Source organism: Crocodylus siamensis, chromosome 4, assembly GCF_052110815.1.
Source record: "Crocodylus siamensis isolate JL-2025a chromosome 4, ASM5211081v1, whole genome shotgun sequence".
NCBI classification, from domain to species: Eukaryota; Metazoa; Chordata; order Crocodylia; family Crocodylidae; genus Crocodylus; species Crocodylus siamensis.
This window is the reverse complement of record NC_143398.1, coordinates 169,279,898-169,302,077: the sequence shown is the minus strand read 5'-3', so window position 1 is coordinate 169,302,077 and position 22,180 is coordinate 169,279,898. Positions and strand designations below refer to the sequence as shown.

The window sequence follows — 22,180 nt, the reverse complement described above, 5'->3', positions numbered from 1 at the left end:
AAACATCGATATCTATATAGATATCGATGTTTATCTCTCTCACAAGCTTTTGTGTGCTTTGAGCAGGGGGTTGGAATAGATGACCTCATTTCCCACATACCTGCAAATCACTGTAAAACTTTAAATCACTTTCAAGATGAGCTGGGTTCTTCTGTTGGTGAAACCTCAGAAGCTTTTGGTTTATGCTGTATGATAAATATGGAGTCAGAAGGCCAGAACCTCATTGGGATTACTGATTTACATCAGTAGGATATAGGAATTAGTATGTGCAGTCAACATTTCCAGACTTTCAGCTTTAACTGCAATTACTTGAATTCTGACCAGACCTTTCTGATTTTAAATATTGATTTTTTTTCATGCTCACTCAAAGCTCTTGTACAGCCCTGGGTTTCCTGATAATAAGAACGTTATTTTTCTCCAACTCACTCATTTACAAATATTTAACTTTCCCTTAGGGTAAGAAACTGCCCATCCTGTTCTGTTCCAAAGTGAATCTATTCTAACAGATATGAATTGATTTTTCCCCAATGTGTAGGATTTCCAGCTGTCTTTGTCATGGCCTGGGCTGTTGTCCGTGCAGCACTGGCAGATGCAAGGTAAGTGGAAAAGAGGAAGAAGCCGTTTGCATCTTCTGTTTATGGAAGCAGGCAGATTTTTTTTTCAGTCTTTCCATTCCTGTACATTCCATATATTGCCTGCTCCCTTTCTTACCTCCAGACAAAGGGTGGTCTTAATCAGAAAAAATATATGTTCTCTATCAGAATGCTTGCCTTAATGGTATAAACTTTAATGTAAAAGATCAGAGAAGGTGAGAAAAATAATAGGCCAGACCCTCATCTGATGCAATTCAGCATAATTTCACACGTATTGTAGAAAATAATAATCTGAGTAATCCTAATTGTCTGTATCTTCATTTTCCACCTTGGAAACTAAAAAAAAAATGATGTAATAATGGCCATAGATATCTATCCTTTATCTGTCCCAAAAGGATTATCAGTAAGTTAAATGTCCAGAGCATGCTTTCTAGACCTCAGGAGGCAATAAATCATGTGGCGGGGATTCTCTGTGCTGTTACAAATGTGTTCCTTTTGATGCTTGCATTCTAAAAGATTTGAAATTTTACTTGGTAGTGAGTATTACTATTGCTGTGTAGCAGTCAATGTTGAAGCACTGAAAAATGGAACATTGTTTCTCCTGTGGAACTTTTTCTTTTAAATAAGTTTCACCATCCATGAGAGAGCACTGGATCAGCCAATGTTCAAATGTTTCCTCTTTCTCTTGGCCTTTATGCTTCACATGGTTTGTTTGACATGGTGTTAGCTCAGAAGTAAATGCTGACTGGCAGATACACTGTGCCAGTGTAATTTGCTAGATGGAAATTTTATGTTTTGGGGAAAGAGAAGAACTTATGTGACAGGCTGTTTATACAAAAAATGGTATCTGCTTGAAATTGTTCCTCTGTTTGTAGTGTTATAAGTGTCATGGATGGATTGCTGGGGAGAGAAACCAGTGAGCTCAAACCTGTATGAAAAATACAATTAATCACATGGGTTTTTTGGGGGTGGTTTTTAAGAGCAAACACCAAATCTAGGTGTATTATTGAGCTAGTGTGGTTAAGGAACACTGGGTTTTTTTAAGGCAATAGCACATGAGGGAGGGAGGTGGATAGTGCCCACTCCTACATCCTTTTGACTCTCCATGTCAAATGACCAAGTACTCATTTAGAGATGGCATGACTGGGACAGATTGCAGCCTGAAAGGCTTAAAATCATGTCTCTGGACCTAGTGAGAAGCTTTAACCTTTTTATCACTATGACCTCTTCTGTTGTAGTGAATGCTGTAAGCCAGTGGTGCTCAAGGTTTTGGTCCCATGGGCCAGATGAATGGCACAAAGCCAGTCTGTGAGCTGGATTGGGCCCTGCACTGCCCTCACACTGGGATGTGGCTTCAGGGACCCTGCACCACCTCCACCTGGCTGGGATTCAACTCTAGCGGCCTTGTGCCTCTCCCACACACTTGGGATCTGGCTCCAGGGTCCCCACGCCTTTCCTGCCCAGCTCCCATGTGCCAGGCTTGGGGCCTGTGTGCCTAGTTTAGCATGAAGGGCCACAGCCCATAAGCATCTCCACAGATCCATGAAGAACCCCACAGGCCAGATGGCACAGCACTGGCCCATGAGCTCAGGGTTGAAAAGTCCTGATATAAGCAGTTAATAGACATGCCATTAGTCCAGGCTCTCACTGTCTGCATCATTATGAGCAAAAAATGTTTTTCTCCTCCTGCAGCCTTAATTTCATCTCTTATTAATTATGGATTTTTTTGCTTTGCCAAATGTCAGTATTTCAAAAAATGTTTTAGGGGTGATTGGGGCTACTGGAACAGCCTGAACTAGATTAAGGTTAGGGGAAGGTTAAAGAACAGGCAAGGTTTGGGGCTGTGTTTATGGTTGCAGCCGGTATGGCTTCGCAAGCTAGGTGTAGTGCATTGATAGGTAGGGCTCTACAGCTTAGTGGAGTGAGGGTGGATTACAGTACTCTCCTTATTAGGGTCAGAAATGTGGGGATACAGTTGTGGGGCCCCAGAATACATCACTCTAGCTAGTCTTTGTCCAGCATGACTCATAGGGCATGGCTACATTTGCATTTAAGCACATCTAAATTTAATGTGCATTAGCTTAATGCACATTAAATGGGTTTAGGCAGGTGTCTACACCTGCAGGCATTAAAGCGCATTAACGCTGTGTGTGTGGACTGACTTGGGACTAACTTTAGTCCCAAGTCAGTCCACACACACAGCATTAATGCACTTTAATGTGCCTACAAGTGCGTTAATGCACTTTAACTATTCACCATTTTAATGCATGTTAAGGACACACACCTGTAGATGCTTAGGCTAATGCACATTTTAAAGCATCACATGTAGATGTGTCCATGTGTACTGCAATGATGTAACTTTAGATTTTCTAAGTTGGAAAGGGCTCTCCAGGACAGACAGACTGGAGATGACCTAGAACAACCTTTCCCTCACCCTCTCCTCAGCTGCATCACGTGTGAGGTGACTAATGTAAAAGATCATGGCTAAGGAAAGGCATAAGTACCTGGAAGTAAAGGGCAGCTGCTGCTTATATCCTGAAGACTCATCTGAGGCTTTCAAGTGAAGATCCTGAGAAGAGGTCCCCGTGTAATTCTCCCCCTACTGCAGACTGTTAATACTGTTATCTTCTCTCTCAGTTACTGGGCTGTTGTTTTGCAAGAGCCCAAACACTGGAAGTGCCACTTGCTTTGAAAAAATGCCTTTGAAACTTGACTCAGACCCAACTGTCAGAGATACATATTCCAAAAAAGAATTAGCCCTGATTTTCTAGTTCCCTGAAATAAGCTGATTTGAGTACCTAGTTTTTGTGCACCACTTTAAATACAAGGAAAATAAAAATAATATATTTTATTACCAAATTACATTCTTATTTCAATGCAGAGACCTTTGAATTGTTGGGCCAAAAAAAGTTCAAACTTGAGTGCTTTGAAGTCCATATTTAGGCACTTAAATAAGTGATCTAGTCATTCAGTGACCTGCTCCTTTGTTGAAACTGTAGTATAAGTTGCAAAATGAATCAGCTGACACATTTTCAATGATGCTAAGCAGTCCAACCTCTCACTGATATCAGTGCAAAATAGAGATGGTGTTTGCCACATCTCAAGGTAGGTGTGGCCAACAACGAAAATAGCTCTAATACAAGAAGAGCCTATATGCCCCCATTAACTAGTTCTAGTCTCTTTTCTGTCCACACACCTAGAACCACAGAAAGCAGAGACTATTTTTCAACTGTAGCATGTAGTTGTCTGTTTTGCTGAGTTTTCAGAGAACTCCACAATCCATATGAAGACTGACTCTCTGGATACTCCATATACCTTTCCTACTCTGACAAAACAGCAAATTAATTCTACATATCTGGGAATCTCCTTATTCAATACCGTCTCACAATGCTTATAAAAGATAATTGGAGAAAAAAACAGTTTACCACTTATGTGGAAAATTCCACACCCATATAAATTATTTCTGTGTGTGCCTGCATTTAAAAATTGAAAAGTTTAGCCAACTCTAAACTCTAATTTTTTTAACATAATTGAAATGTAAAATATTCGAATCAGTGCTATTATTCTTTGACTAAAAGGGGGGGAAAAAGAGAAGACCGGTTCTTCTACAAGTTTTTTGAATGAGTTAATTCAGTAATCACTTTCAGCTACATCATGACTTACTCCATTTTGATATTTGACTGAGAAAGCTGCTGGAATTTTTTTGAAGTGTTGCTCATTGTTAGCACATCCTACTTGTGCTTTTTGCCTAGGCTGCTGCTATTTATCTTTTCTTGCTTGGCTAGTGCAAGCAGGGGTTTTTTCAGTAAGATTTAGACTGATTCTGTTCTCTCACCTGAAAGTTTTTGTACCAAAAACACCTATCACCTCATCCACTCAAAACAGGTTACAAGTAGCTCTGAGTATTGTAAAAAGTAATGAATAGTTTTCCACTGGCAGATACTGAAAAATGCTTTAGTTCCCATACAGTCTCATTCTTTTATGCCATGGGTGTCAAAGATATGGCTCATGGGCTGCAGGACTACTGGTGAGCACCAGAAGTTGGGAAACTTGGTCTGCTGCAGAATCAGGGACCTTTGGCCATGCTGGGCATGGCCATCAGCAGCAAGCATGGCTTGTTCCTGCTGCCCCTGGACTCACTCCCTTAGACCTGTCACCAGTACCACTGCTACAACCACCACTCCCTGAGCTGAATCAAGTCTACAAGGAGCCCTATGGTCTGGATCTGGCCTGGGACCCCAGCTGAATTTTTTACATTGAGTATTTTACACAGAGACAGATTGATTTTTATCTGTTCCACTGCTGTGTATTCATATACTCCACTGATGGAGTAACTCTTCAAGGGCTGATGACAGTTATATCATACCACACATAGAAGACATCCATCCCTTTCAGCAGTATAAATTATTTTGCATGTGCTACTTGTGACCAGATGCAATTTCTCTATCCGTTAGCACAAGGAGTGCATAATAAGAACACTGTAAAAGACAGCCATCAGGCCTAGGAAGCTTATGCATCTAAGGATACAGAAAGGTCACAGCAGGAATTCACAAGATGCCCATAGGCAGATTCCCTCAATCATAACAATTATCCATTACTATAAGATGATATATAATCACATGTTAATATTAAGGGGAGTCCAGCTAGATAAGCAATGAGGGATGAGCAATGGGGAATGTTATTTTAGAAGCTTAGCTTACGTTCTGTGTATTGTTACTTTGCAATGGCAAAGGAAGAATGCATATCTTTATTGGCAAGATCAGTGCTAAGAGCACATGTGAACAAGTGATTGGTGGCAGTGAAACATTTTCATTTTTAAAAACAATAATGCTGTGGCCTGCAAGGTTCAGCTAAACCAAGCACTTCACTGCTCGAAAGTCAGTTCTCAGAGAGGTTTTATCGTGTTGTTACCAGCTAGATGCATCTACATGAGATGCTTTAATGCACAGTAGACTAATCTACTCAGTAAAGCATCACTGTCTACATGTGCAGGATATTCACTGCACAGTAAATTCAACTACTGCACCGTTAGCTAGTACCTGTAAGTAGAGGTACTAGATTATCAGTGCAATAGTTACTGTACCGTGAGAGTGTCTACACATGGATTTACACTGGCTTAAATTTACTTTGCAGTGAGTGGGAATAGGCCAGCATCTACATGTGCAGGTGTTAAAAACCATTAACGCTATGTGTGGATTCACTTGGGAGGTATGCAGAGCTGCTCTGGGGCAGGTGGGGGCTGGGTTCCCTGTCCATACCCAGTTTCCAGAGCAGCCCACACTGGGCTAAACAGGTGAGCTGCTGGTGAGCCCCATGCCCCCCCCCCCCCACCAAGCAGGTGGCTCACCGGCAACTGCCCCTGCGGCCAGCAGAGTTCTCCTGGCCCTGTGCACGTTGGGACCAGCCCCATGCCCCTTGAGAGCCCCCAGGCTGGTGCTGGAGGGTGGGTGTATTGGATTCCCCCCTAAGGTTGGGAGATTCCAATACACCCACCCCACCCTCCAGGAGGTGCTGAGAAACCCCCAGACTGAACTCCCTCCGCTCCCCTTCCCCCATTCTGAAAACAGCTTGAGACTGGTAGAGCAGACAAAAGTTACAGAAGAGGCTCTGTTTTGAAACATCTTCATCTGACCCCTCATTGCAATGAGGGTTCAGATTTTCACCCAACTGGCCATTTTAAACCATCTGTAGCAGTGCACTCATGTTTGGTCATGGTTATAGACCATTTTTCTGTGGCCAGATTGTGCAAAAATTGTCACTTCTATCTGCACCCTGAGTTCTTGCCTTCTCTGCTGAAACTACCAGTAGGAATACTAGCTGTCTTGATGGTTTTTGTGCAGCAGACACCTATTGACTTGAAATCGGATGGGTACCACCAATTAGCTTTCCAGAAATCATTCATCAAAACAAAACAGCTTCCAATGGTACAAGGCAGATAATCATACTCTTCAGTAGATGACTTTCCTCCCTAGGGCTATCAGGCTGGTACCAAGAGAAGTACATTCCTTTTAAATAGGAAGAGCTTTTAAAGAATATAATATAGTCTACACACACTGCACAAAACATACACATTTAGGAGGGAGACCTAAAAGACCTCCAAAACATCTACAGAATTCCTGGAGGGGTTTAAAGTCAAAACTGCATGCTTTGATTCAAGATCTCTTTTGTAAACTGCTCACTAAAGCATGGATGGACCTTAGCTACTGTAAATCAGCATTGCTCCATTTATGTCAGTACGCCTACACTGATTTACACCAGCTAAGAATTTGCTCCAGTATCATCTTCTAAAGTTCAGAGAAACAAATTATCCTTAAGATATGTCAAACCATTTAGAGATTATCAGGGACAGCGTAACTGATGAAATGGTAGAATTCAAAGCCTGTTTTCAATTGTACTAACCTTTATCAATGGGCAAGTCAACTTTTCCAGCTAAAAAAAACTCCCAAAGTTTTCCCAAAACTAAGTGTCTGAGTATGCTTTATTAGTGTCACACCCTTTTAGATGCAACATAGATTCATATAAAAGCAATGTCTTTCATGCAGCTAGTGAAATACAATGTCCAGCATAATAATCAGCTGGTTTTCTTTCATATCTCTCTGTATGGGTATGAGAATACAGCATTGACAGGAAGAAAACAAGCCCTTAGAGAACAGAGTTGTTGACAAGACTTAATGACTAAGAATCTCTTATAGAGTAAGACAGGAAATGATTCTGATGTTTAAACAGTACAGACCTCACAGTAGCATAAGGTGAGCCACTTCTGTTCAGCAGGAAGTTAGCCCATAAAATAGCCACATGCCAGATCAAGGTATGTACAAAATGATACCTCATGTAAATGGGGCTTTGCATTTCACTGTCTCCCGTACTGTAAATTAACAGACACACATTTTGCAATTGATATGCACAATTTACTAAATTATGCATATCAATTAAGCATCCAACTAATGGTATCTGTACTTCATTTTCTCCTTGGTGACCCAGAGGGATCAACTTCTATTGAGAGGAAAGTTGAGTCACAGTGGGCATGTCTACATATGCGTTTTAACATGCAAGAGCCTATTTTAATGTGCATTAAAGCATCACTAAAAAAGGCATTTTACATGTGCTTCTGACATGTTAGGTACTTTTAATTAGCAAGCTGCACTAATTAAAAATGCCTGACCCTGCATCAGGAATATGTGTAACAGCAGCACAGTGCATCTCTGTGCTGAGAAAATGATGGCACACTTTAAACTAAAGCACATTGAACAAGTTTTAGTTCAAAGTGTGCTGACACCATTCTCTCAGCACAGAGACATACTGCAACACTGATACGTGGGATGCATGAGGCTACCAGAGTGTGTCAATTTACCTGCTCCAGCAGACTCGATTAATTGGGTCTGCTCCAGTGCATTGGCTTTCCAGCATGTCAGAGCAGGCTCCTCACGTGTGCACAAGGGCCTGTGCTTTTTAGTTAATGTACATTAAAATTAGCATCACTTAAAAACTGTGGGCACCTATACACATGTGGGGAAGCTGCTCCAATGCACTGTAATTATAGTGCATCGGAGCAGACTCAATTAATCGAGTCTGCTGGAGCGTGGCAATTATCGTGCTCCAGCAGACTCCAGTGTTGTGTATCAGCATCCTTGTGCTGAAAAATAGCAGCAGGGCACTTAAACTAAAGCTCATTTGATGAGCTATAGTTCAAGTGCCCATGCCACCATTTTTCAGCATTGGGACAATAATACATGTGATGCTTCAGGAGCTAATTAAAGTCCCCCCCCCCAAGTCTTCCAGAGCATATTTATAAACTCCCCAGATTCTTTAGTTAATGTGCATTAAGACAGGCAAATGAACATTCTCCTAGTACCTCACAATGGAGGTACTAGATTTAATGTATGTTAACTAAAGTCCACGAATACATGTGTAGACATGCTGTCTTTTGCTCTTGAAAGCACTACTGAAACTGCCAAGTAGTTTGTGCCAATAAAAAGCTTTTTTGTTTCTCTTTCCATAGACTATCAGAATTTTTATTTGTATCTTAATAATGAAAGATTTCACTATCAATCTTTTGGCTAATCCTGATTGGGAGATACAATCTTTTCCATAAACCCCCAAATAAGCATGATCCTTTCTGACCAATGACAAACAACACTGAGTATTTGTTCTTGCTGGCTTTTTTTTTAACTCCAGGTTTCTCTTGATATCACAGATGCTGGGAGCTCAGTGCTGGAGATATCAAATGGATTTACCAAGCACCAATTTTAGCAGCTATTGGGGTAGGTTTCATACATACAATGTATAAGTAAATGGTTTATTGGTCTGTTGTTTCATTTTAAAACTCTCTAGCTTTGCTGAAGAGGTCATGGGTTCTCAATGGAGAATGGAAGTAGGTGGTTCATATTGGGTGCATCTACACATGCAATTAATAGAATTAAATATACTCTAGCTCAATTTGAGCCAGAGTAAACTAATCCCAACATCACTGTCTACATGTGTATTTAAGTGCAGTAATTTACTGCAGCATAGGACAGTACCTGTGTCTGACAGGCCTATCATACACTGGAGTAAATTAAATCTACTGAGCACTAATAGTGGTGCATGTGTGGATAGCGATACTTTACTGCACATTAATTAGTCTAATGAGCAGTACAGTGGATGTGGAGCTCTGCTCATTATGAACTAACCCAGAGGATTTGCCAGGAAGACAGCATCAAGAAATGAGGTTGATCAAAGTAGAATTATCAATAGGAATGAATGAACAGAGCAAGAGGTTTGGCTGAGCTCAGATAAACATTCCATATTTCAAATAATTTTCATAATTATTCAGATCTTTTGAGTCTACAAAACTGCCTGGAAATTGCCCAAGAATAGGCTTTCTGTTTCTGTTATTCTCTGACCTGGCCAAGAATGCCAAAGAAATAGCCTTTTATTACATACTTTATCATCTCTGTTATTCTGTCCCAAGCAGAATCAGGAAGTGCAAAGGACAGTGAAAATTAAAAGCAATTTAAGAATAAGATTAATCACACTGGTTTTAAACTCTAGGGGGGGATAAGGTCAAGTTTAAGTGAAAGCACTTTGCTGTTTGTCATTGCTGATGGAAATGGTCTTTTCCAATTGTAGTCTAAAGACAACATATTCAAAACCGCCTAACTAGTAGCAGCCAGAGTCCACATTTCAAAGGTGACTTAGGCACTTGGGTCCAGAGCCCAGACCTGCAACTCAGAAGTGTATTTTTTTACCTCTTCAGGTGCCTTACTACATCATTTTGGCACCAGTGACATTTTCAAAGCTACTGCTCAGTTGCCTCCTAACCCCATTGGTAACTATGTTTAAATGTAAAAAAAGCCCAGAAAATGAAACATTTAATTTGACTCAAAACAATGCCTTTTGTTCCAGCAAGAAAACTGAAAACTTTTTATGTCAGGTCTACTCAAAGTAAAAATTTTCTTTCAATTTTTTAAAGTTTGGCAGCAAATCAAAGCAGTCCTTCAGTTAATAAATGACATAATATCATCTTACAGACATAAATAGCAAAACATTGTATAAAGTAAAGAGTTTGACAGAAAAACAAAGAAGGGAAGAACATATTAATGAATAGAAAAAGTTACTGATATTTCCTAACATACTGTAATAAAAGATCCTCATTGCAGTTTTAGTTCCAGCCTTCATGTTTTCATCTTCCATTTTAACTCTTCAAATGTTCAAGTTGTAAGAAATCTGTTAAGAGTTCAGATGGGAAAAATGAAATGGGAATCTGACATTCAAAGGACCCTGTCCTAATGCTCTTTTACTCATGAAAGGGAATAGCAACAAGTCAATACTTACAGCTGTAAAATGTTACTGAATATATCCGCAATAGTCTAAGCTATGGACAGTACCATGCAATCCTTTTTGTGGTCAACACAAGGAATAATAACAATAACAATAATAATACAGCTTCCTAACATATGGGACTTCACACCTCTTCTGCAAATAATTAATTATTTTATTTTTAAACAAAACCAAACAAAAATATTTAATGTTTTTGTGTTTTTATTATGTTTTTTTCCCAACAAGTAACACTGACTAGTATGGGATATTTCAGAGTATGGGGTGGGACTGAGCAACAGAGTCAAGGAGTCTAAACAGAGTACAGTTGGCCAGCAGTTCCTTTCAATTTATATCGGGGTGCTCAACCCCAGGCTTATGGGACAAATCTAGCCTGCAGAGCCACGGTTTCCAGTTGTTGGGGCTCTGCACAGGTAGGAAAATTTGGCAGTGGAGGAGTGGTTCTCCTACTGCCAAATTACCAAGCCCCACACAGGCCAGTCCCACCCGTGCAGCTGGACTGGACCTGTACAGCCCCCCAGTGCAGCCAGATCAGGGCAAGGATCCCCACCTGCCCTGCATGCTGGATCAAGCCCCTGAAATGCCGACCCCATGCTGTATTGGGCCCACCAGCTGAATCTGGCTCATGGACAGACTTGGCACTACCCATCCACGCTGCAGGATGAAAAGGTAGGGTACCACTGATTTATACCAATGCAACTTCAGCATTCATGCCTGTGCTGCTCTCAGCTATGTGTTGTGCTAAGCCCTGATATGATGCCATAAAACTACATTAAAGTGAAATATTTTTAAAGAGTAGTTGAATACTGAATTTTCTTTGTGCATCAATCCAGCGTGCTTTGAATTCATTCATCGTGCTTTTCAAAGATACATCTGTAACTGGAACATACATGTCCATAAAGTTAATTTTGTTTGCTACAACAGAAGCAAACAAATCTAGAAAGAAATCCTTAAGCAGAGCTTTTTCCTCTTTTATCATCTGTATATCTTCCTCCATCTTGAGACACATTTATTACAGCTCCCTTCTACATATAAAAATGAAGTATTAATAGCTGCACAGCAGTTCTAGTCAGAGCCTCTCCTCTCTCTGAAGAACCCAATTGTAATAAATTATCAAAATTGTCTAGATAACTGAAGCCTTATTTTTTTAATCATCTGTGATTTTAGATTTTCCGTTGAAATCCATTTAACTCCATATCTGTGGATAAAATACAGTTCCTAGTTGTTAGCTACTTCTGTGCTTGATCAAAACTGTTTTTTATCTTAAAACACTTTGGAAATTGGCCATAATACAAAATATCTGTACCTGACAGGAGTCAAGTTAGGTGGTAGTAAGTTAGGTGTTAGGACAGGTTAACATAGAAGATCTGGATTCCAATTCAATTGGCTTCCTGAGTGTGAATGAATTTGGTTGTTCCAACTTAGCCTCAAGAGGTTGTTGGTCAAAACAAAGCGATCATGTCTGAGATCCAAGACTAGTAGAAAGGACTTAGGGGGCAAGAAATAGATGCACTCAGAGGATTTATGTAGGTATATAAGGATATATTATATCCTATATTTCAATACTGCATTTAGCTAGGTGTTGTCATTCAGTACATTATTTGCATTGTGATGATTCTCCTGGCCAGAAGCAGGGACATACATTGCTTCCTGCTCTCCTCATTGTGTGCAAGTAGCTTACTTTATTCAAGTATTTCCATCATGCCCTTGTCTCTGACTTCATGGAATTGACTTTATAATATAGAGTTGGGAAGCTGATGGTGGGAGAATGACAGATTCAGTTGGCGTAAGTAGTGTGAAGGTAGGTTTGAGAAAATGAGCCTTATCCCTAAACCAGGGGCAGGCAATTATTTCAGGTGGAGGGTGACATAACGAGGATTGGCGAGCCGCTGAGGGCCGCGTGCGTAGCCCCACCCCTTGATGGTTTCCCTGCCCCCGGTTGCCATCTTGAGACCAGAAGTCCCACCCCTAACAGCTGGCCTTTGCCACCGGAAGTCTCTCCCCTGGCCCCCTGGAAACACTCCGGGGGGGCAGGGTTGCCATCTCAGAACCAGAAAAAAACAAAATGATACACTAAAAGTCAAACACCCGCTATAACGTATATTAATTTGATTACAAAAAATATTTTTGTCATGATTTGTGTTTGTGTACTTTATATAGCAGTGATTACATAATAACTCAAAAATAAATTGAGTCTTTTATATTGTGTAGGAGGTTGTGGTTGGCATGTCTGTGTATGTGTGTGTGTGTGATGAGGTGGGGTGTGAGCATGGTAGGAATTTGTGAGGAGGTGTGGCTGTGTGTGCGGGCAGTTTGTGGGGTGTGGGCATGTGGCTCTCCTGCAGTCAACGCAGGCAACACTGTGTGTGTGTGTGTGTGTGTGTGTGTGTGTGTGTGTGTGTGTGGACCCCTCCCACACACTCCACCCACAGTGCAGCAACAGGTGGGGGCACTGGTGTCTGGCTCTGGCCAGTGCTGCATATCACAATAAGGAGCACAGCCCACACTGTACCGTCCCTACTGTGGACGCTCCCACACTTGTGTGGCATAGGAGGGAAGTCCCAGGCATTGGAGCTGGCTGCCTTCCCCACCCCAGCCAGCTACAGTGCCTGGGGCTTTTCTCCCATGCCTAAACGCCCCTCCTGCTGCTGCCCCCAGTGCCTACCAGGGCTGAGCACGATGTGGGGAGTGTGGGAAGGGTCCCCACACCCCCCACCCTCCCTCATACTCATACCCTGCCCACCTAAACTCTGCACTGCCCCCACCCTCTAGGCACAGGCTCTGCACTGCTGCCAGTCCCAGCCACATGCTGTGCGCTTCCACCCAGCTGCAGCTCCCCAGCCTCCTGCTTCCCTACTTGCTGCCCCAAGGGAGCAGGATGCTGGGGAAGCCTACAGCAGTAGCCTCAGCCAGTGCTAGCAGGGCTGGGTCCTTCCACCCACAAGGGTGGGCGTGAGGCATAATAATGTATGCTGAGGGTGGATGCAAGCACCTTGCTCCTACCCTCACAGGTGAAAAGGCTGGGCAGGGTACAATTCATTACGGGGTGCCACAGGCCAGACAAAAGTGCCTGGGGGGCTGGATCTGGCCCATGGGCTGGATTTTGCCTGCCCCTGCCCTAAACACACCCCAATCTCTGTAAAAAATCCAGCAGAGAGTTAGTGTGATCTAAAGTTGCATTAGCTTGTTCACAATCCTCTCTGCGAGATGGCAAAAGTGACACTTGTGGAGCTGCCCAGGGGAACAATTTTGAGTATCTGAGTGCGGGCTGTGCAGGTAACTGGTTTGGGAGAGCTGTTTGCACATCTGCTCCTTACTACAGAGTTACATTTACTATGGAGTACAATCCAGAGTTAATTACTCCATAATAATCTTGCTGTGTGTACACACCTCACACCCTTCTCTTTGTTGTCCTTTTCTGCTTTCTTCTTATACTGAAGTTATTTTGGGTGGTTATCATCTACAGTTCATGGCTATAAAACATGAGTAAATCCTTTAAATTTAGCAGAATGCATTCTTAGTCACACTTAGACCTTTTTATACCTATTTCACAATGTAAAGAGGCCTTCAACTGAGTGTTAATTTCACTTTACACTGTTAGAGTGGTATAAAAAGGCCTCTTAAATATCAGTGGGAATCCAGCCCAGTGATGCACCTCAGTGTAAAACCAGTGTAAATGAGCCAACATTCACATCAACTATATATACAGTCATAGTTTTTTTATGCCAGAAGAGACTTCTGTGATCACCTAGTCTGATTTTTTGTATACTACAGGCAGAAGACTTCCATTGATATTTCCTGCTTCAAGTCCAAAATTCTGTTTGACTTTAAAAAAACAAAAAAACAAAAAAAATCACTGCCTTTGATATTTGAAGAGGCTCTGAAGTTGTAATCACTATATCCTGTTCTAAATTTGTTCTAGAACTGCTGTAAGCAAGAAGTGCCAAGAAATATTTGATAATAGAGACTCTAGTGCTATACACTGCTCTGAAGCATTTTTGGAATGGCCAATACATTTTTTATACTATTGAATAAGGTAAATATAACAGTAATAATATCATCCCAGAAACGGCCAGGCTCAACTCATGCCTAAGCCCCAGTTCTATGGGTTCAATTAAATTATATGTGATGCTGACTAATTCTTGATCTGATAATCTTACACCACTTTTATTCTTGACTTGTTCCTTTAAATAAAAAAATTACACCATTGCAATTGATGAAGGGGCAAAGAGAATCAGGCTTGGGCCCTGCATGAAAAGATGTCCTGAGTTTAGACATTACTAAACCTGCATGTACAATGATTTCAAACGTCTTTAACCAAGAAGGATATACCTCCATATTCCAGTTATTTATTTCTGGAGCTGTTACTCTGCTGACTGTAGATGTCATAGTAGCAATGATGACCTAATCCAAAGTTGATTGAAGTCTGTGGAGAAAGATTGCCATCTGACTGATTGCACTTTGGAGAGAGGCAGGTTACCATGTAGCTGGAATTGGAAATGCTCCTTACAAATCCAGTTTGATTCATATGAGTGGGAGTTTGCCATGAGGGAAATCAAGCTCTTAGTTTCAAGTGTTTCTATTAACAATCTGTCGTGGAATTCCAGATAATGATAGACTATAACTATTAAATTCTCAGGTTTATCCCCTTGGCAGTGTAGTGTATGATCCCTCAGAGTACTAGATCTTTTTAAACTGATACTATCAGTCTTTGATTGCTTTCGTGTTCACAGTGATATCAAATCCACTCTGTAAAGAGGGCAAGATTATTTTATGCAGTGATGTGTTTGGAAACATGCATCCTAAAGCATTTTACACACCTATGCAAGTGTAAATCAGGGTTTCTCATCTACATCAAAGAAAACTTGCTAAAGTTGCACATGCGGTGGGTGGGTGCAAATCCTTCCATCATAAACAACAAGAGATTGTAGCAAGTGCCTCTTCCACAGGTGGCCCTGGTGGCCTTCAGCCTTTGCCAGATTGGCTCTCCTTAGGGCCCTCTCCTTTTTACTTGCTTGCCACACCTTGATGTTATCAATTTTTAATGAAGAGGAAGCTGCCTCAGGGCTTCCCAAGCCTGGTGTTGCTCTTAGGACCACAGCTGCTTGTGGTCATTGCCTTAAGGGCTAGTTCTGTGGGTTCCATCCTCCCCAGTATGCACTCCCATGCCTTGCAGGTGATCTGCTAACACAATTGTCTGTGTGCTGATAGACCCCAGGCACTGGAGCTTCCCTTGACGCTGTCTAGTTTCCCGCCTAGGCACTGGCCCCTCTTGGTCAGTCCCCCTCCAAACACCAGACCTAGTTCATACCTAGTTCATCCTGGGCTCAAGCTCTCCCTCTCTGTGGGCCCCAGGCCTATCTCTTCCAAGACCTGGTCTGGCCCCATGCTCCACCCCTCAATGGGCTCCAGCTCTCTTTCTCTGGGCCCCAGGACCTCTGTTCTTCTGGGCCCTGTCGCTTTTTCTTGCTAAACCAATTGGGATCCATACCTCCCCTTTCAGTCCCCTCCATGACCACCAATTGTTCACCAACAGCCTTCTCAGGCCATTGCCTCTATCCCCAGGTCTGCCTCACCTCTCTCAGGTCCTACACTCTCTTTACTAGCTGGACTTCAGGTCTCTAGCCCTCTGCTCTCTGCCACCCCCTCCAGGTTATGGGCTCACCTGCTCCTGTTCCCAGGCCTGGCCTGTTCCTGGGCTCAGTGCTGCTCACCCCATCCCAGCGGTTACCTCAAGAGCCCTGCTGCCATGAGGTCCTCTCCTTGAGGCTTCCAGGGCTAGACTGCCTGGCCAGCTCAAGCCCTGGGCTTAAGTGCCTCAAACCCAGCACCTTCCAATCAGGTGATATGCTAATGAGCCCCTGCCAAACCTGCAGGCTGCTTTTCAGGCAGTCCCTCTCTCCCAAAGTGGCTGGCACACCAAGCCAGGCAACCTTACTTACAGGACAATTTTTTACACATACATCTAACCACCAGTTAACTGTGATAACAGGGCTTCATATAATCGATGGAAAAACTGAACTGGTCTGAAGCTATATCCAATGTTTAGGGAATGGGACCAGTTCCAAGGTGCTCCAAGTCCCAGAGCAGTGCCATATGCTGCACACCTTTGGGAACTGAGGATTTGCCTAATTTTGTCTAAGATGATATTGCTACCTTTGTATATACCATTTTCAACTGTCCTGCCCAGACTGAGGATATCAGACCATCTTTTCCTCAGCTTCTATGTGGATCCTGATGTATCTTCAGCTGCTCCTACACTGAGAATAGCTGGAGTTAGATGTGAAGGCCCAGACTGACTGGAATTTGAGAATTTGCCTCCATATATCATGCCAGACTTGAAATGCTTCAGTTTCACATGGATGGCCTTAATTACTATATGGATAACTACATGGATGGCCTTAATGACTATATTGATTATGCTGATCTCCACCAGCTGAGAATCTGACCCTTTGGTAGTAATCAGAATGATGTGATATTTCAAATGTCACTAGAGCTAGGACTACTTATTCATGGAAGCCCAAATATTCAAACTCAGTAATTTTCCAAGCAATTATCTTATATCAGGGATGAGAAATATATAATTTTAACTTTTCAGTAAGTTTCCTGTGCAATTTCATGATTTTAATTGTTGCTTCTATGTTATCGATTAAAAGATATTTTCAAACGTCTCAAGTTTGCACAGATAACTGTAAGATTACTGAATGTGTATTTTTATTCTTGCAATACCTCAATATTTTACAGCTGAACTTCATTTTGTTCCTGAATACCGTGAGGGTTCTCGCTACCAAAATTTGGGAAACAAATGCTGTTGGGTATGACACAAGAAAACAATACAGGTAAATTATTGAATAGTATTATTCAACAGAATGTTCCTGATATGGCTGGTTAGAAAAGTTGCTTCAGTAAAGTATGAATCACTCAGAAGTCTGTTTAAAGAGTGAATCAGTTCCTTGAATGACGTATAGACCTAAGGAAGGGTGCCTTGTAGCTGAACACTTGTCTAAGGCTAAAAACAGACTTTGGGGGATGGAATCCCTGACCGACTGTCCCTGGCTTTGACTAGCATCAAAACAGGCAGGAGACAGTCATTTACACATGCAGGTTGAATGGTAATTAACTTGAACTAGGTTCATTGAGGGGAGGACACAATATTATCTTGGTACTTTGCAGGTGCTTAGGGTGGAACAATAGGTTATATAGTCTGTAGGATCCTGAAATGACAGGCTTTGTCCCAGGGAACTCTGTTTTTAGCCTAAAATTCTCCCAGAGTTGCAGTTGGTTCAATAAGAGATAGCACCTGCAAAAATCCTTGTTGTACAACTCCCACAAAACATGGGGGCTGACAGATTGTTTAACTACATATGTCTAAAATATCTGGGTTGAAAAGCTAACATTGTTTTAGTTTCATCATCACACTTTCAGAGTATGGAAGCATTTCTAAAAATAGCCATTCCTTTCTTCATTAATCTCTATCTACATAGCAAGTACTGCCCAGGTCAGTGGAAGTTTTAAGACTCATAGAATTCTTACAGGGAATTCTCACACTCTCAACATGCCCATCTCCCCCCTTTTATAATTAATAATTACACCCACTGCCACTTCCTCAGCATCCAAATCAACACTTAGATCTAATCCTTTTCCAAATACCTAAGAAAAAAAGTAGATGTTGCAGGTTAACAAATCTGGGGTTGGTGAATGAGAAATAAGGAAGGTATTGCATGCTTAGCTTCCTTCCTGGAAGGTGCTCTGCCAGCAGACCTTTGCAATTTAGTCATTTGCTTTTAGCCTCACATTTTCTCAGTCTGAACAAGGGTGTTTGTATCTGAATGCTAGCAAACAAGAATTTTTCCAACTATTTTAGTTGGTGTAATAAAAGATATCATATTAACTAAAGAGCCTTGTCTGTCCACACAAAGAGAGGGAGGTCCCAAACCAATTAGGATTCTACAATTAAAGCCAATACCTTGGACTCTATCTGGAAACACCTGACAGCCATTTCAGGTTTTGATGCACTTGTGTGATGAATTCTTTTCTTAAAAAGTAGTTGGCCACATTCTACTCTAGCTTTATTTTCCAGTTATGGCATGGACCCATAATATTATGGAAGTAAAATTGCCCTTTATACTGATGTTCAAAAGAAGGTAGAAACCCAATGTACAGCCAGTGTGCAACCAATGCAGACAACACCAGGAAAAATCAGCAAAATTGCCCCAAAGTGTAAATTATACCAGGGTACATGGTACTGTGCATCTGCAGCTTGTCCTTGGAGTTCAAAGCAAATATGTTATTACTCACTTTCGTGTCTCTTAATGGTGAGGTATTTTAAAAGCTACCCACTGTGGACAAAACAGTAGGATACCACAGGTTAGTTGCATATCCAGAACCTCAAATGCTTTATAATGGTAAACAAAACCATTGTAAGCTACGTAGTGGGCGTGTCTACATGTTCATTAATGCACCATAGTTACTGCGCATTTAGTTTACTACTTCCTTAATGAAGTATAAACCGAATGCACAGTAACTACATTTACTGCACAGTAGTGCTGGCGTAGGTTTTTTTGTGATAGTTACTGTGCAGTAGTCAAATAACACTGTGCAGTTGCTTATTAGCACAGTTTTAAACTGGCATGCTACTGTGCAGTGTCATTGGGCTACCACACAGTAAGCATCTTGTGTAGTGACGCCAATGTAAGTATGGCCATGTCTTTAATCTGCATGTATGCACAGGAAAAATGTAGTAGTAGGCATATTTCCCCTGTGAGAGATCTGGTTGTTCTGGAAGTATCCCCTTCCTTGGAGATGCAGTGCTTCATAGTTTTTTGGCTCTTTGGATCAAAGTGATTTAAAGTGACAAAAATACAGCCAGGAACTATATCCAGTTGCAGGGTATAGTAGAGCCCTTAATTTGCATTATTTTCTTGGAAATAAGGGTGTAGCGCTGGAAAGGATTTCCTGAGTAATCATGTTCAGTCTCCTGCCATCACAGGCAACCACATCACAATCCTTTTCATAAACTTCTGCTTCATTTTAAATTAGCTTTGTCTCTTGCACCCAAGAACTTCAATTCTTTTCCTTTTAGAAAATTCCTGTTAATTTCTACCGTATGTTTATTTGTGGCCATTTAGTACCCATTTATTCTTGTGTAATCATTGTCCTTCTCAGCTAAATTATTTTTTTCTTTCCTAGTGTTTATACCCTGATGTATTTATGAATAGCAGTCATGGCACCATGATTTGACAGATCAAATAAAACCTCCTAATATCAGACTTCATGTGACAGTTCTTTCAGCTTTCTAGGATACAGATTACTTTGCCATCTACCCTGAGTACTCTACAATATTTTTTCTAACTCAGTTGTGGTCATTTCCATTTCTATACTCTCGTTTCCATTATCCATCCTGACTTTGGCCCATATTGAACATCATTTTGCTTATTCAAAACTGAGGCAGAATATTCATTTTGTTTGCAAGTCATATCTAGATATCATCTTGTCCTCATACCATATCACCTTGGCCTCACCCTCACTGTACTGCAGCCTCATTTCTTTTCTTGCCATCTTTTTATGTACATGGTTAAAAAACCATTGTTCTAATTTAATATCCTTTGTAAAATCTAATTCTGTTTGACTTTTGGCAATTTCCATTTCATTTCTACACCATGACCTCTATGGCATGTTTACAGTACAGTCCAGATTACCAAGGATCCTGGTTTTCTGTGATAAAAACATCTCCAATTTTCAGATTACAAAAGAAACCCAAAATCCACATTTTTTGTGATTAAAATGAAACACCACTATTTATCCATATATCTACATATTAGTGGTGTTTCATTTAGATCATGGAAAAAATGTGGATTTGGGGTTACTCTTAATCCAAAAATTGGGGATTTTTTTTTTAAATCAGAGAAAACCAGGATCCCTGGTGATTACAGTTGATGTAGACATCCCTGAGATAGCTTTAAAGTAGTTCGCTTGGGTGACAGAAGCAAGCATAAATTCCACTATATGGTGTGAAAGGTCTCAAGGCATGTTTTCCTGCCAGATCCTAGGTGCATAGGTACATACTCTGCAGTTAACATAGTTTAAAGGTAGTTCAAATACATCCACAGAAGCTTCAATCCCATCTCTGTATTGCATTGTAGACATACTCTAACAAACAGCTTTCTTTGCTGGTCAGTCCCTTTGGCTACGGACAGATATTAAAAAACCCTGAGCCTTAATTGATTCAATTTTTGCAGGTTAGTTTGCCTAGGTTGAACCAGTTTACAACCACGAAGACATTCCCTCTTGACTGAAGAAATGCAGGCACATGCTTGCAGTGGCTCAGGCTAAAAGCTGGAAGGTGCTAGAGCAGCCCTCCCTTCCCTTCCACAATGCCGGCTGAGGGTGGGTGTGGCCAGGCCCCAGCAGAACCCCTTGATTAGGGAGGGGTGTAAATCCCCACCCTGCCTGCATTGTCCCAGGCTTCCCACCCCACCCCCCGCTCACTGCTAAAGGTACAGGAGTGTTGCCAGACCCCTGCCCCAGGCTAACACTCTGAGGCAAGGGAGGGGAGTGGTGTGCAGTGGATGCATCTGTTGATGACACTAAGCTTTTCAATCTCCCTCTCCCTGTTTCTTCATATTATCTCCAAAAACCATGCTGATAAGCTACTGAACAGTGTTATTAGACTATTGTGCAGTAACAGTCACAAAAAAACTGTTCGCTGGCACTACTGCACAGTAAATGTAGTTAGTGTATATTCACTTAGTACTTTTAATGAAGTACTAAATTAAATGTGCAGTAACTACCGAACATTAATTCAAACCAGCAGGGAGGTGATAATGCAGTGTTTACCAGCCTATCAACAAAACAAAAACCTCTCTCATTTGTTCAAGCTCTTCTTAAACAGATTTTTCCAAGGAAGGAATGGAGGGACATTACCAGCTGAACTGTTATTTACCTCCAAAAATCCCTAAACGAACACTGTTCTGTCAGTGAAATTAGAGACACGCACACACAGGGACACCTCTCAGCATTAGGTAGCATACCACATGCCTAGGGTCCCTGGGGCTGGGGTCCATGCTGTGGGAGATGGGAGGGAGGGAAGAGGGGTCTCTACTTCAGCAGCGAGGGAAGCCAGGCAGACTCTATTGTGCCTGCAGTCTCCCTTGGAGCTCTGGCTAGGGAACAGAGGGGTGGGGTCAGCCCTGTTCTCTGGAGCAGACAGCCCAGCCCAAGGCTGCAAAGCATCTGTGGTGCTGGGGGGCTCTGATTTAACTTTAAAAAAGGAAGGGGTCTGGGCCAAGTTGTGTTAACCAGTTTGACTCAAATCAGTTAAGCCTGATTCTACATTCAGCCAGGTTTACCTTAAACCAGTTTCAGCCATTTTGAAATTGGTTTATGTGCACTGAATTTATGTTCTGTTACAGGTTTAAACCAGCTTCTGATCTAGCCTTTATGTATTCCTTGAAAGCTCTCTTCTTACTCCTAAAATAATTTTTGTTATTGGATCTGGACCCTTCTCTACAAGTACCTTGTTTGTTTTTTGGCTTGCTTTGAAACCTTATAGACCATTTTTTCTTCATACGTCCATTTAATCTATACTGTATCAACTCATGATCCATCAATTCAAAGTTATTTTCTACAAGCTCACCTATACTGTCCTCACCACTTAGCAATGCAAAGTCTAATGTGTCTGTAGTTCCTTTTAACTAAGTGCTTCTGAGGCTTATGAAATTGTAGACCTTTCCGGAAAAAAAAGAGAGATTATGTTTTTTTCAGATTAACAT

General features: G+C 41.5%; 1 protein-coding gene across 1 annotated transcript in view; it reads left to right on the top strand.

Moving 5' to 3' along the window:
* The window catches only part of PTH2R (parathyroid hormone 2 receptor), a 94,553-nt gene that overhangs the window by 66,162 nt on the left and 6,211 nt on the right, over positions 1-22,180 (top strand). The window contains exons 8-10 of the mRNA XM_090041225.1: positions 536-596; positions 8,788-8,854; positions 17,154-17,248. Coding sequence (XP_089897351.1) covers positions 536-596; positions 8,788-8,854; positions 17,154-17,248 — 223 coding nt within the window. The remainder of the gene's footprint in view (positions 1-535; positions 597-8,787; positions 8,855-17,153; positions 17,249-22,180) is intronic.